This window comes from Xenia sp. Carnegie-2017, unplaced genomic scaffold, assembly GCF_021976095.1.
Source record: "Xenia sp. Carnegie-2017 unplaced genomic scaffold, XeniaSp_v1 HiC_scaffold_23, whole genome shotgun sequence".
Classification (NCBI taxonomy): Eukaryota; Metazoa; Cnidaria; class Anthozoa; order Malacalcyonacea; family Xeniidae; genus Xenia; species Xenia sp. Carnegie-2017.
In genome coordinates this window covers 9,319,136-9,335,559 of record NW_025813486.1, presented here as the reverse complement: position 1 = coordinate 9,335,559, position 16,424 = coordinate 9,319,136, and the positions used below count along the sequence as shown (strand labels likewise).

At 34.9% G+C, this 16,424-nt stretch overlaps 1 protein-coding gene and 1 long non-coding RNA gene across 2 annotated transcripts; both read left to right on the top strand.

Moving 5' to 3' along the window:
• Window positions 1–3,300: 3,300 nt before the first annotated feature.
• On the top strand, window positions 3,301–7,819 carry LOC124448611. Its single transcript, XR_006949175.1, has 2 exons — window positions 3,301–3,447; window positions 7,727–7,819. It is a non-coding gene; the product is annotated as an uncharacterized LOC124448611 (long non-coding RNA).
• A 3,123-nt stretch (window positions 7,820–10,942) lies between these two features.
• LOC124449057 (uncharacterized protein K02A2.6-like) lies at window positions 10,943–15,357 on the top strand. The gene is made up of 5 exons (XM_047000000.1): window positions 10,943–11,343; window positions 11,390–12,442; window positions 12,534–12,843; window positions 12,960–14,723; window positions 15,169–15,357. The coding sequence occupies exons 1-5, from the start codon at window positions 10,943–10,945 to the stop codon at window positions 15,355–15,357; spliced, it is 3,717 nt and encodes a 1,238-aa protein (XP_046855956.1).
• Window positions 15,358–16,424: the final 1,067 nt, after the last annotated feature.

Here is a 16,424-nt window from a genome sequence, read left to right as displayed (position 1 = left end):
CTGTCCCATCCTTGATCATTGTTCTGAGGACTTGATTGCCCATTCTTGTTAATTGTTCGGAGGACTTTATTCAAGTATTGTCCATTCTTGATCATTTGTCCGAGGACTTTATTCAAGTATATTATTTATTCTTGATAAGAATTTCTATACAATAAGATAATAAAAGATAATGTCAGCTTACAATATACTGCCGGCAAAATTAATGACAAAAATTAATAACGTGAAAAATACTTACTTTGAGAAATGGAGAATACCAATGAAGTATTGTATTCCATTCTTTTGACTCCAATGCTAGCATGTAAGTCATTGCAATACTAATGTATGATCTTGTACGTATACAAATTATGGTTTTTGCAGTCTTTTAGAGAAATTTTATCTCATTTTCTTTTGTCTTTAATGCATTTGGCGCATATACAGTTCAACATTTGAAAATGTCAATGAAAAAATCACTAGTAAGTTGATTATGTATTAACGTTCCTTCTGTAAAAATAAGCATGAACAGCAAAACTTTTTTCCGTTTACTAAGACTAATTAAGGATTGCGAATTTAATCTTTTTTCTCTTTCTGTATATTTATGTCTTATTTCACATCGTTCGTTCACTTTGGTGACTGTATTTTTTAATCTTTTGTCAACGCTTGGTTTTATTTGACACCTGCTGAGCTGAGCGTTTCAATTTAAACTAAAGCTGTTTTTTGTAGGATTTCATGTTTCTCACGCATGAGTTTGGGGAAGTAAGATTAAAGATGGGGTGCATGCAGGTGGGATAAACCATTCGTATTCGGCAAGATCGAATGCCTCAAAGTATGTTTATAATACTGCACTGAATTTTCACTTGTAACATAGCATAAATATACTGTCCAATTTATCATAAAGCTAGTTCCTGTAATTAGTATAGTGTAGAACACAAGTTTTTAGCCTGTGTTTTTACCATTTTTAGCCTGCTACAGCTACCACAACCCTCGAAAAATACTCTCCCATTTACAAACACCTACAAAATACTAACTGAAAATTCCAACAGTCACTTTGTGTTTGACAATCTTAGACGATGAAAATACCCTTAGCACAAGTTAGCTATCTACACAATAAACGCAAACACAACTAGACCTGAACAAATTGTAAATAATTTACTCCTTTTACGGTTATAATGCATGCAGGGAGGTATAAAGTTTACAATTGGAAACAATATGCAACAAAGGGTTACATCAAAGCAAATTTATGGGTAAAACTCTCATTATTTTATTATGATACATCTAAAGACTTGGGCTTAGAGAGATTGATAATCAAAAGGTGCGTATGATTTTCACATATTCATGTCATATAATTCGTTAAAAACAATGAATTTCAAAAGAATTCAAGACAATAAATCATGCATATATGAATATGAACCGCCCAATATACAATTTTCCCAACTTTTGCTTTTCTGTAAAATATCCTTAACATATGATTTCTAAGAACAATCAAAAATTACAATTTCTAAGAATGGTAAAAAATTAGAATTCCGAAGAGCAATCAAAAATTACTATTTAATGATTACATTATACACAAAAGCATACTGGTATAAGATAAATGTCCAAAGAAAACTATTTTCTTAAAAATCATTATGTGAGAGCCATTGCTGTCTCCATCATTTGACTAATGATGATTTATACGTTGTATTTACAGTTACACTTAATCTCAGGTAAGGTCAATTATCATTTACCATAATTTCGTAAAAGCACTATTGCCAATACACATTTAATATAAACGACAACTTTTTTGAAAATAGACATGTTTCGACATCTCATGATGCCATCTTCAGTATGAGTGAAATAATAGGTGATACAAGGTTTATATAAAAGTAATATGATACATAAATTACAACAATAAAAAGGAAATAAGATAAATTAATGAGGAGCGTCCGAGCGTATTATAAACTAAATATTGTATTGAATTTAAAAACTTGAACATTGAGGTCAGGGTAAGTTTTGTTAGTTTTCCTTTGACTGGAAAACGCTACACTAACACATTAATGTCAAGTATTCTTTCTCATAGTAACTCCTCCAATCACCCTGCTTCGCCAGACAATTTTAAAATCATCTCATCCTGCTCCGACACATTTGACCTCATGATACACAACGCCTCCTCATCTCCAAACTAAAACCTTCACTTAACACCCAAGGCAGCTCCATCCCTCTTAAGCTTTTCTAGTCTCAACTCCTCACCCTAACAATAAATCACACTTACATCATACTTACATGACAACACACCTACACATTCACAGTAATATGATACCTCAAACTATGTAAATAGCTCTATATATATCTATATTCTTGTTAACTTCCTAATTAGTCTGAAGATGTCTTGAGTAAAGACGAGACGTCACTCTTTTAATAAATTTCATAAAACCAAATTGCTTATGAATTTGTTTAAAATTATTCGTTGGGCTCTAATATTTATATTGAGAATCCGTTTCCCGCCTAGCACTTCATTGGAAACAAGTTTGGAAGATACACCATACTCCCATAAAACTGCCTGTGTACCACCTCACACATCCCTTGTGACATTCTTATCTTTCAGATTGTTCATATGCCTGTTTTATGATATTGATATGCTTGATCTTAATATCACGAAAAAGTTTTAATGAAGAAGTAAGATAACACCTGCTTTCATCTGACATAATAGAAATCATCTCACTGTACTTCACTATGAAATTCTATGTGTGCAAACTGCAGTAAAGAGTTAACATAGAGAATATATATAGTGTCCCTTTAGGATGACCTTGTATTCTTTACATGCATGTAATAACTTATTTAGTACAAATAAAATTTAAAAAAGTAATCAATCATTGCAGTAAACAAAATTCAATTTTATTTTCAAAATGTAACAACAGAACAAAATACATATGGCATTCCTGAGAAGCTAAAAGGTCTATATGCATTCTACGTGGATTGTACGCATAGATAAACCAATATTTAACATAAATATCTAAAAAAAATCTAAATTCAATGAAAAATACTTTGACATACGCGACTGGAATACAATCTGGTAGAGTAAGTGGATTGAAATCTTTCCTCTTAATTGCACAGAGCCACTTCGCTACTGTGCTTGCCACCAGGGCGTACGTTTTATATCCTTCGTTGCTTCAATTGGCAAAATAAACGCACAACATAAAACCGAACTTTTTGTAATTTAACTCTTTGTAAACTATAGTTTTCTATTGCGCTCTCGGAACAAAAATGGAGGCGAGAGACCCACGTGACCCTATTTACCCAATCATCATGCAGAATGCAAAGAACAATACGTGTCCCAACCACAGAACTCATAAAACACCAACTCTGCGGTCCCAACTCTTACACAGAGAGGGCTCTGGATAGAATTAGCGTTGTGTTGATCTTCTCGTCGTCAATTTGAATGTGCAAGTTCTGTGATTTAGTCATAAAACTTGAATTTTGACAACATTTACTAGGGTAAGTTTACTTAAATGGTTTTTCCAATATGAAAATAATAGCCCAACATAATACTTTTAAAAAAGCCATCACAATAATAAAATAGAGAAGGATTTATTAATAACGTTTTGTCTGTAACTTAAGACATCTCAGATTAATAATCAATTAATTAATATTGAAAATTCGCTTCCGCCTGTCAAGTCTCTGGCCACGATTTTAAATGGTTTTATCATGAAAAGAGCAAGGCACATGTCAGAACTATTTTTGAAACATTTTATAACAACAGCGCAGTGTAGTGTTTACAACAAATTGTTTGCAATGTAAGTCGCATTTCAATTATATTTATTTGATTGTATATAATTAATCTGGATGTATTATTACAGACTAGAAAGTATAAATGTAATAAATGTTTGGCGTCGGCGACTTGCCTAAAATTCAAAGATTCCGGAAGTGTTAGCTTATTCGCAAATATTAAACAGACCTACCAACCCCAAGGAATACAAAACCTTGAGATTAATGCAGAAAAACCGGGAGATCTGGCAAAATAGCTGGAGATTTCTATTTTGTATGCGACATATTTTTAGATTGATTTATTAGGCAAATGGCAATGATTACCTGAAGTGTTATGCACAAAATTTTAACTGGCAGCCATATTGTGTTACATAATTTTACGAAAAACGAAAATCAATGTCATGCCCAGTTCCTTAACTGCGGCTACACGTTATGTTTTGAATGCTATTCATCGAGTATTTCTTTCCATGCGATGAATAAAAATGCCAACAAACTTTAAAAGCCTAACCTTAAAAACCCGATTTAGTATCTTGTCGGGAGGTCAAAAACGCAGCAAAAGCGGGAGTCTCCCGGCGAAACCGGGAGAATTGGCAGGTCTGATTAAATATATTACCACATACTTTGGTTATACCTAGTAATTGTACGACAAATTGCACGACTAGATAGCTTAAAGCCTTAATATTCTCCAAAATAATTTTTATCGCTTGCTGTGGACGTTTATGTAAACAAATACAATCGCAATTTGTGCGACCATGTCGATGTAGTTCTGTGATGACTCATTGATCGAAATTTTACATGTTAAGTTGTTTGACAAAACATAGTGAATCATTATAAACTAGTTTTGGGTCCTATTTAATATGTTTACAAGCCAAATTGGAACATTTCTCTTATTTAAATGACCTCATTTCGAGCATACTTTTATAGTTAACTTCCAACTCAATTTTTGTTTACTTTATTAATATCGAAAATATGGCTGGATCAAGGGGTAGGCAACTAAGGCACTTGCCAATAGTGAAATTCCTAAGTTGATCTCTGTTAGCTTTTATACTATAAAGATACTAGAAGAAAAGCTTGTAAGTTAATTGTTATGTGGTTTGCAGACCAGTTAGTAATCAATTTAGTAATAGCTCTGCTGTTGATAGGCAGAGACAAGCCAACTTTTGCTTAACTTCACCTGACGATCCAGCTATTTGACAGGTATATATTCATTTTGCCTGACCTAGAACCAAATTTTGCACAATTGGCATCATCTGAGGCTTACTTATTCAATGTGTTTTATAAATTGTTTGTGTTCATTGGCCTACTTTTGCCTAACTTAAGCGGTAAGTCAAATGAATGAATCATGATAGTCACTAAGAATTGTTGTGTTTAGCATTTTAGGCAAGTTAGTAAATTGTATATAAAATTTATGTGACTGCTCAATCTGCATTTGCAAGATATCATTTAGTATGTTTAAACAATCTCTATACAGCTGTTGTGTATTATTTATGCCACCCATGCTGAAGTTTGACCAGTACAGTAATAAGTAAATGTGGAAAACCACACTCTTTACGACAATAATAAGACTCACACTGTGTAAATATGAATTAAATTATATTTATGAATATTTATGCTATTATTTGTAGATTAAGCTATGAATGTTTGTCTACCGATAGGTCATATATTTGGCTATGCATTTGCAGGCTAGATCATAATTTGATCATGTGATGATAAACATGTTCAAGTCACGAGGTTCACATTCTACTGAAAGCAGTTAAGCAATAAGTCTGTAGTATTTAATTTCTTGATTATTACCATTCTGACTGACTTGTGTACTCTCCTTAAAACTAAAGGTGTATTCCTGTATATAGTTTAGGCAACCATACTTTAGTTCTTAATGTTTGATATATCACTTTACTCAGCGACTTTGTTTGTGCAGTACCCTTTTTGATTTTGTCCATATGTTTAATGTTCAAACGAATTTAATATGTAAAGGGGATGTTAAAGGTATAGATGTTTGTAGATGTAAATTATGTTGTATGATTATAATAGTATTATTATATTTAGCCAATTGATCAACATGTCATGTCGTTTCCACTGAATACTGCCAAATTCTACTGTGTTAGTAACTGATCTTAATTTTTCATATGCAACTCCTCAAATCTACGATGGTTTGTTTGTATTTTTTCTGTAACCTAAAACCATAATAATATCGCCTATCTTGAACTGCCAAGTCTTTTTTCTTTATCAATCTTTCCATCACCCATTCTGCCAGAGAAGATCTTCACACGTTCAATCTTGTTCTCGCTCTTCTTCCGAGACATAGCTCACTTGGTGTAACCTTTGTCTAACTTTGCGATGTTTTACAGTATTGTAATTAAAAGCAAAGCCAAGATTCACGCTCCATAGTTTCGTTATATACTTAAAAGTACAAACAGCAGGCAATATATATAATGAACTAAGTGCGAAAAAGGGAGTATTGAAAAGGGTATGGAAAAGGTTGTGCAACAGGAAAAAGGGCATTTTTTTTTTAAATGCATTTCTTTGGAAAAAGGAATGTAAATAATTTATAATGGCCGTAAAGTCCATTGAACTAAAATAGGTCAATATTGAGGCATTGATTTCAAAAATTGATGTTATATGGGCAAGTTTTGGGGCCTTCAGCCTCGTTTTCACGGAAATCGTGATTTTAGCATTATAGCTATTTCTAATAAACTTACACTTTAACGTTGTAAGAGGTTTAAATTTATCAAGAAAAAATCAATTTAGTAAAGAAGGCGTTTAAGGAAAATAAAAAAGTTTTACTTTTCCCGATTCGCCTAAATTTTTAATGATTTTTGTAAACGTCATTTCCCAGCGAACGTCTGCAAAGAAAATTTCGGAAACGAATTTTACTGTTGTTCAACTAAATAACTGGTTTTATTGTGTACGTATTTTTAAAGATTTATGTAGTTTTTGGACCATAAATGAATTTAACAAACTGCGCTTGCTTGTCAGTCATCTTCTTCAAAGTTATTGTATGTGCCATAATGATGCATAGGTTTCTGACCAATTTATCTCTTCTACATTGACTAGAAGTTTATGTATAAATCATTGGGATGTAAAAGATTGAGCACAAAACACATTTTTAAATCTCAAAAATGTTTGATATTAATAATATTTAGTAGGCGTTATTATTTGAACTATGGTTGTGAAACTACTTCATTTTGTGTCCATTTACTTGACAGGCCGCTAACATCTAAGCACTGCGCTCCTATTTTTTGTGTATCGACACCATTGTTAAAAATAAATCGTTGATTACATTATGATGAATATTTAGGTGTTGATAACATTATGTAAAATATTTTATGCACTTTTATAGTAAAATCAAATGACGGCTTCTTTGACATTTAACAATGACATTTTATTTCTGAACTGGACTTACACCAATGGCACCTACTTAATTTTCGCTATAAAATAAAAAATAATTTAGGCAATAGAAATATTTTCTCAAAACTTTAACTTTAATGTGCTGAAATCATATAAGTACAAGGTTTTATACACAGCTCACAATAAGCACAACTTATGATTAACTTCAGGTCAGTTTGCCTCTAATTGTATCAGATATGTTTGGATAAATAAGCAAAATTATAATTCATTAATTTTTGTTACTCTCCTTTTCGTCCAAAATGCACATTTACTATCGAAATTCATTGTACAATAGGGAAATCGGAGCAACTCTTATGCATTTAGTTGTTTTTATTTAACTCATCCCATAAATGTACTGACTTTATGTCCTTCAAAGAATTGCAGTTGAAACTGTGGATAAACAGTGACGAAAAAGACTATAGCGACGGTAAAAAACGTGATTTTAAAGGTCAATAAGAGTGGTGCATGCTCATTTTTATATAACAAATCATTAAATCTGATTGACGTGAAACAGATTTTTACTATCATGTATAAGTCGCAAAAATTTTCTCAAGGTCTTTGACGCTTGACAAGTGATATTTTAATATTTATGTTGCTTTATTTACCATTTTTTATTTGACAGATCTTGCATGAAATGGAAGCGTCTCCTGCAAGACTTTATGAAGGAACAAGTGAAGCCTGTGAAGAGCGTCACAACCCTAATATTGACGGCAAGTAGAACTCATGCCTTGTTACCCACAAATCATAAGTAACTGAATGCAAACCTGGGGTAAACTATTTAACATAAGCAAAATTACGAGTGTTTAAGTGGTAAGATTATTGGCTGCTGTTAGCCATTTTATCATTCCTATTGGTTAAAAAAAACAATTGACTGGCTGCCACTATGGTAGCCACCATGGTAATCATAAGTATTTGAATGTAAACTCGGGTAAACTATTCAAAATAAGCAAAGCGATGAGTGTTTAAGTGCTATGACACAACATACAGATGCATAGGTGAAGGTAAAGTAGAGTATGTTAGTAGAGGGCAGAGGGAGGTGTCAGTAAGTGATGTGTACAAAGAAAAACAAAGGAAATCCACTAAAAGAGGACAAGTGGAACGTTTATGCTTTGATGTATTGTTTCGTTTTTTCACGAGATGATTTATTGCAAAGCAACAGAATAAGAAACATGTAATCATTTACTGTTGAAATTTTACGCTTGTGTGAGTGGAAGTCATATATTCTGCATTTTTATGAGAAATAGATATGGCAATATGACGAATGGCTTTTAAACATTCGGACTATAAAAAATGCACGATTTGAGAAATAAAGTATTTGTTGCTTGTTAAGAAGCAATGTTACCAAAGTAGAAAAAATTTCGTTTCATATTATATACATTTTACGCATAGTTTTCAAATTTGAAATGACGTGGAGCAATTAACATACAACACAACAGAGGACAGACAATAATGTCAATAATGAAATATCGAATTTAAACTATTTTTGTATTAAATGTATGCAATGGAATAAGTATGAACCTTTAACAATAGTTTCTGAGTAGCAGCAAGTTTAAAAAACATTTAAAAACACGATGATTTTTTATAAGCAAACATGTTTCTACATTAACAAAATGCCATCTTCAGTACGAAATGATTAGTGTTACGAAATATTATGATACAGTATAGGAAGGTACGTAGAAAAAATTGTTTACATTGACTGGGAATGTGATATAATTTTAAATGGTTTTAAATGGTTTTAAATTTTAAATGGTTTTATCCTGAAAGGCGGTAGCTTCCATTGCATCTAGCAATTTGTTTTACATCCTCTAGTTTTGAATCTAACTCTTTACGAGCAACTTTATTCTTAATTCAGAAGACTGACACTTAACAATTACTTGGTCTCGACTATGCTCCGAAATTTGATCTACAAAACTACAATTTTCACTGTGTCATCTTAGTTAAATGAAGATATGATCTTCGCACTTTGCTGGACAATTTAAGCAATTGTCTCATAACCCTAAAAAAATTCAACGGGATTCGAGCCCATGACCTCTGCGATGCCGGTACAGTGCTCTAACCAACTGAGCTATGAAGTCACACAGTGGAGAGCAGGTCAATTTGTTGCGCTGATGTTTTCCCGTGAAAGGAATGTCATATGAAAGAATGTTATATGCAGTGCGGTGTTTGAAATTAATTTGAAATTAATTTGAATTTGAATCACCTGAATTTTTCAGGTTTATGAGAAAATTGCTTAAATTGTCCAGCAAAGTACGAAGATCATATCTTCATTTAATTTCAAACACCGCACTGCATATAACATTCTTTCATGTGTCATCTTAGCTTATTCACAAATTGATCGATGTGTAGTATTTATTACAATTCCAATTCCAAAAGTCGTATCTGTTATTTTATGATTGCAGATAAACTGCACTGCAATCGACTAATTACAATCGAGAAATACCTCAAAGTGTATTTTTACAATCTATATTACATGTTTTTTTTGTGTTTGATTGGAATCCACCACTTTCGCCCTTATATTTTCGCATGTCACGTGGTACAAACTGTAAACATTGCGTACATTGTCACAGCTCTATCATATATTCTTATACAGCGTTGACTGTTGTATCTTGAAAAATTTCGAGTACTCTTTTGGCAATTCTATGATACAAATATCTTTTTTAATTTTGTTCTAAGTGGCAGTGGTTCTGTTACTTATATAGTATCATAATCTAATTTCGAAAATGTGAATACTGAATAGTTTGGATAGAAACGATCGTAGAAACGTTTTGGGCTTTGTGTATTTCTCAACAACGATTCTCGCTATACAAAATTAATGAAAAATAATAAAACTGGTAATAAATTATATTTTTTAAAGGTTCGTGCACAATGAAAGTGAAATTTTGCACCATATTCAACTTTATATCTAATTGAATGTTTAAATTAGCTACGCCATAGCTAACCCAATTCTTTTTATGTGACCCCAAGATCTTTAATTAGAAGCAACTTTCATCATTTACGTATTGACTGTTATTTCTAAGCGACTTAAAAAGATAGTTTTGTGATGAAACTGCCCTAAGAACACATCAATACTCGAAAATATCTGCAGTCAAAACAGCCATTGCCGTATGAAAATATATGATAGAGCTGTAAACAGTATAGGAAAAACAGTAGGTCCATATCGTGTGCAACTTGCTGCTGTATATTTAATTAGATTGTTGGCTGCTGTTACCCATTTTATCATTCCTATTAGTGAAAAAAAGCAATTGACTGGCTGCCACTATGGTAATCACATGCGTAATAAGATATGCGTTGCACAAAAATCAATGGAGTGGCTCTACTGTATATCCACCACACTGTGGCTGTGACTATGTACGCAATGTTCACAGATTCTAGGTACCACGTGATATGCAAAATATTACTCGTGTTTTCTAAGCAGCACTTCCTTGTAATTTGCAGCAAGATTGTCTTTATGTTGTTGACATTTGTCCATAGAAATAAGGAATGAATAATATTACAGAATGCATGTATGTATGAGGATGCAAAAGACACAAGAAGACCACGTTTCAAGAATAAGAGGTAGACATAGAGTAGAGTATGGCATTGTGTACATTGTGTAGACGTCACTTCCTGTTGAATATTACTCCGCTTATAATGTATATATATAGAGGACATTTAGATAAGAGGCACTTAATAAAAACTCTACATGGTGGCAGCGATAGGATTCTGTCTAAAATGGTAAAACCAGTGGACAAGAGACGTGGAGATAAATAAGAAATGGCATTTCAAACACAAATTCCATTGCCAGAAAAATTAGAATCGAAAAGCCCGAAGATTGGAAGCGATGGATTGAACGATTCGAATGTTATCGCATCGCAGCTGGCTTAGACGAAAAGATGATAAAGTACAAATCAATACTTTGGTGTATGCTATGGGAGGCAATACCAATGATCTTTTAAAAAGCTTTCAAATAAGCGAAAGAGATATGGTGTACGGAAATGTTGTAGAACAATTTGCATCGCACTTTGTTGGTCGATCGAACACAATTTTCGAGCGTGCTCGGTTCAATAAACGAATACAGGGTGAAAAAGAATCAGTCATCGACTTTGTAGAAGATTTGTACAAACTGGCAGAAACTTGCCAATTTGGAACACTAAAAGACGAGTTGATACGAGACAGAATTGTCGTCGGTATACAAAATGCAAACCTTTCACAAAGGCTAATGCAAGATGATAAATTAACATTGGAGAAAGCTATTAGGGAGTAAAATCATCGGAGCTTGTCAAGCACCATCACGATGTTCTAAAAGGAGACAGCGAAAATGGGCTGATTGGTCGCGTAAGAACAAATCAACGAACGGTAATGATACGACACAAAAATCGAAGTTAAAATGGAATCAGAATAGGAGTCCCGATCAACATTCGAGAAAGAAAAACCGTCAATGTTCTCGATGTGGAAGATCAACAATTCACAAAAGAGAGGATTGTCCAGCGAACAATAAAACTTGTTTAAAGTGTAATAAACAAGGGCATTTTGCAGCGGTATGCAGAAGTAACTCAAGCGCAAAAATTCAATCAGTTGATGACAATAGCACGGATTCCCCAGGAGATTTTTTTCTTGGGACAATTAGCGATATAGAAAATGAGCGAAAATGGGCAATCGACTTATTATTAGGAAAGTCTACAGTGAAATTTAAGATTGATACGGGCGCTGATGTGACGGTGATTCCAGAATCGGGGTTTATGCAAACAGGCATAACTCGGATGCAATCAACTAATAAAGAATTGTTCGGGCCAAATCAAGCAAAGCTGTCAGTAAAGGGAAAAATTCGAGCAACATTGAGAACTGCTACTTCAAAAACAACAGAGCAAGATATTTATATTGTGAAAAAGTTGAAAGAGCCATTGTTGGGACGTCCAGCTATCAATGCCCTTGATCTAATAGCGACAGTCGAAGCGATTCAGTCAAATGCTGCAAGTGATATGGAAGAAGAAATAAAGGCTCCTTATCCAAACTTGTTTAAAGGTCTGGGTGAATTAGACGGAGAATACAACATCAAATTAAAACCTGGTGCTATCCCATTTGCGTTAACCAAACCTAGAAGAATACCTTTAACGATGACAAAGAAAGTTCATGATGAATTGACGCGCATGGAAAAACTTGGCGTTATTTCAAAGGTTAATATTCCTACCGATTGGTGCGCTGGTATGGTTGTTGTTCCAAAAGCAGATGGTAAAATAAGGATCTGTGTTGATTTCACAAAGTTAAATGAGTGGGTCCTGCGAGAAATTTATCCACTTCCGAAGATGAGAAAGTCTTTTGGCAGAAATAAGAGGATCAAAATATTTTTCGAAGCTAGATTGTAACTCTGGTTTCTGGCAAGAAAAACTAGAACAAAACTCTCGTTTGTTAACTACATTTATTACTCCGTTCGGAAGATTCTGTTTCAACAGAATGCCTTTCGGTATTAAATCTGCACCTGAGCATTTTCAGAAAAGGATGAAACAGCTGCTGGAGAAACAAGATGGTCAAGTAAGCATAATTGACGACGTACTTATTCATGGAAAGACAAAAAATGAACACGACAGTAGACTGAAAGCTGTGCTGAAAAAATTTGACAATGCTGGAGTAACACTAAATCCTGAGAAGTGTGAGTTTGCTAAGAAGATGGTAAAGTTTGCAGGTAATATAGTGAGTGAAGATGGAATTCAAGTAGACCCAGAAAAGATTGAAGCAGTACAAGGTATGGAAGTACCACAAAATGTGAGTGATGTGCGAAGATTTTTGGGAATGGTTAATCAATTGGGAAAATTCATTCCAAATTTGTCTGAAAAACAAACCCTATTAGAGATCTATTGAGTACAAAGAATGAATTTCAGTGGGGAGGTGCTCAACAAAAAGCTTTTGAAGAGATGAAAACTGAATTAAGTTCTGTACCAGTTCTAGCCTATTATGACCCAACGAAGCGAACTGTCTTGGCAGCCGACGCATCGTCGTATGGTATCGGAGCAGTTCTTTGGCAATTAAATAAGAAAGGAGAAAAGAAACCAGTTGCTTATGCGTCAAGATCAATGACAACTACCGAAGAACGATATGCTCAGATTGAAAAGGAAGCATTGGCAACAACTTGGGCTTGTGAGAAATTTAATGATTATCTTTTAGGAATGGATTTTGTGATAGAAACTGATCATAAACCCTTGGTTCCTCTGCTTGGCTCGAAGATATTAGACCAACTTCCTCCAAGAATACAGAGATTCAAGATGAGGCTGATGAAATATTCGTTTACTATTCGTCACATACCAGGAAAAGAGTTGGTTGTAGCGGATGCATTGTCTCGAGCTCCTAATATGAAACAACCTACAAAATCTGATAACAATTTATCCGAAGATTTGAACATTTATGTTGCACAGATTGTTCAAAACATACCAGCTAGTGAGAGAAGGCTAGAAGAAATTCGCCGACACCAACAAGAAGATCCGGTTTGTACGAAACTTGTGGAATTTTGTTCGGAAGGTTGGCCGGACCGAAATCGAATTACTAGTACCTTGTTACCTTATTACTTTGAAAGAGCAACAATTAAAATGCAGAAAGGAATGTTAATGAAAGACTCCCGCTTGATAATTCCATCATCGCTACGTTTAGATATCCTAGAAAAGATTCATGCTGGCCATCAAGGCATCCGTAAGTGTCGTGAAAGAGCAAGAGAATCTGTTTGGTGGCCTGGACTAAGTAAGCACATTGAAAACATGGTTACTGATTGTTCCATTTGTTGTAAATACAGAGAAAATCATGCAGAGCCGTTACTAACAACGTGTTTTCCTCAACGACCGTGGCAGAAAGTTGCTACAGACTTGTTTGAACATAGCGGAAAAAATTATGTACTTGTAGTAGATTATTATTCTAGATATTTTGAAATTGCTCCTTTGAAAAAAAGCACAACTGCAGAAGATGTTATCAATCATATGAAATCCATATTTTCTCGTCATGGTATACCAGAAACAGTTGTGACGGATAATGGTCCACAGTATGCTGCAGCTATTTTTTCCAAATTTGCTGAAGAATGGGGATTTACACATTTAACAAGTAGTCCTCGCTATCCTCAAAGTAATGGAGAAGCAGAAAGAGCTGTAAAAACTGCAAAAAACTTAATCATAAAATCCGAAGATCCTTATTCAGGTTTACTTGCATACAGATCATCACCATTGCAGAACGGGTACTCACCAGCAGAATTATTAATGGGGAGGAAATTACGTTCTAATCTACCAGTAATATCCGAAAAGTTAACTCAAAAGCTTGCTGATACGGCAAAATTGAGAAGAGACGAAGAAAGTTACAAACGACGTCAAGCAGAAAACTTTAATTGTCGTCACAGAGCTTCAGTCCTTCCAGACTTGAGTCCTGATGAAAAGGTTTGGGTAAAAGATATAAAATCACCAGCTGTGGTTGTGGGAAAAACCGATAAACCAAGATCATATATAGTCAGGACAGAGCAGTCTGTTTTAAGAAGAAATAGAAAACATCTTATCCCTGATCCCGAAAATCTAAGGGAAAACAGTGAGTTGAGCGAAAGAAAGCTGAGTTTCAGTGATAAGAACGAAGTGAACGAATCTTCAAGTAGTTTGGACAATGAACAGGAATCGAAGGTAATTCGAACCCGTTCAGGAAAAATTATTAAACCCCCAAATAGATTGAACTTAGAAAACTTTTGAAAGTTATAGGTTTAAATATTTATTATTAATTAGTTATTCTTTATATTAAAAACGGAAGATGTGTAGACGTCACTTCCTGTTGAATATTACTTCTGCTTATAATGTATATATATATAGAGGACATTTAGATAAGAGGCACTTAATAAAAACTCTACATACATGAGACAGGAACGAAGTCAAACCGCGGTACCAGCTTGTGTCGGTCATAATTAGAGCTTAATCGATAATCTTTAATTAATAAGAGTCCTGGAACTGACTGTTATTATTGTTTATCATTCGTAAACGAGTGGCATCTGTACTTTGTTCCTCAATATATGTTTTACATGATCCTTTTTTCGTGAAATAGACTATGTCTTATTTATGATAAACAACAATAAAGCCACGTAAAACAGCAGCCGAGCGAAATACACACGAAAAGGTCGGAGGAACCCACACTGTGAGTAGTTCGAAACGCGACACGCTGGCGGCAACAACACGGAACCTATTTGGCCCAGGGGAAGGAGCAAATCAACGAAATTTATCAACCCAAGGGCAGCCCTACAACCAAAGTAACGAACAGCACCGATAAAGCATCAATAACACTCTCTCCTGACTCTGAGATAAAGAAAAAATCATTGTGTAAACCACCATCTTATTGATGGTAGATATTTGGCGCCATTTTCCCGGCGGCGCTGAATAACTACGAGTACTTCACATTCACCAGAAGCAGGACATTACTTTACGCGTGCACAAAAATGCCGAGGTACAAATGCCCCTATCCAGACTGTGAGTACGAGACAATGGAAGCTGAGGATCAACTCGCGGCGGTATTATTACAAATGCACTCGACCATCGTCCACAACAACAACTAAGCGACAAACACACCCACGAGCATCAACGCCACGGCCAAGACCGAAAAAGTAGGAAAGGCCAACCATATCTGCGGCCGGGTCCAGTGAGGAATGGACGTATTTCCCAACACGCTGGCAGGATTATGTCAAAGCTACAAAAATGCTGTGAAGAAATGCTTCGTAAGGACGTCACCAGAAACGCTGGCGGCACCCTCACAAACTAACCATTCGTCGACGTCATGGCTGCAATCCGCGAACTCGCTGTACGAGAGGAAAACACGATGGTGGCCCGTATGTACGTACACAACATGCGCCAAGACCGTGACGAAACCATTCACAGCTTCGGTGCAGGTCTTCGTAGACAAGCCAGCATATGCAAATTTATGATTAACTGTCCGAACTCAACAACAGAAATCAACTACGCAGACAATATCCTCCGCGATACATTAATCGTTGGGATCGCCTACAGCGACATCCAACTAGACTTTCTCAGTGATAAAAATCAAAATATGACACTGGAGGAGGCATTTCTGTTCATAGAAGCCAAAGCAGCTGGCAGATGTTCGGCCACCCACCTCTTCAACAGCCAAGGCGTTGATGATACCAGAAGCCAATATCACCGCGGCAAACAAGACAATATGACCCAGGGCGTGCAAACAATATGACCCAATAATAATATGACAATATGACCCAGGGCGTGCACAACGCTTCCATGTGCAGAAGCAAAGACAAAGTTAAACTTCGGTACGCAAAACACAACGCAAGCAAGACGAGGAGAACGCAATGTTTCATAGCATGTGCATGA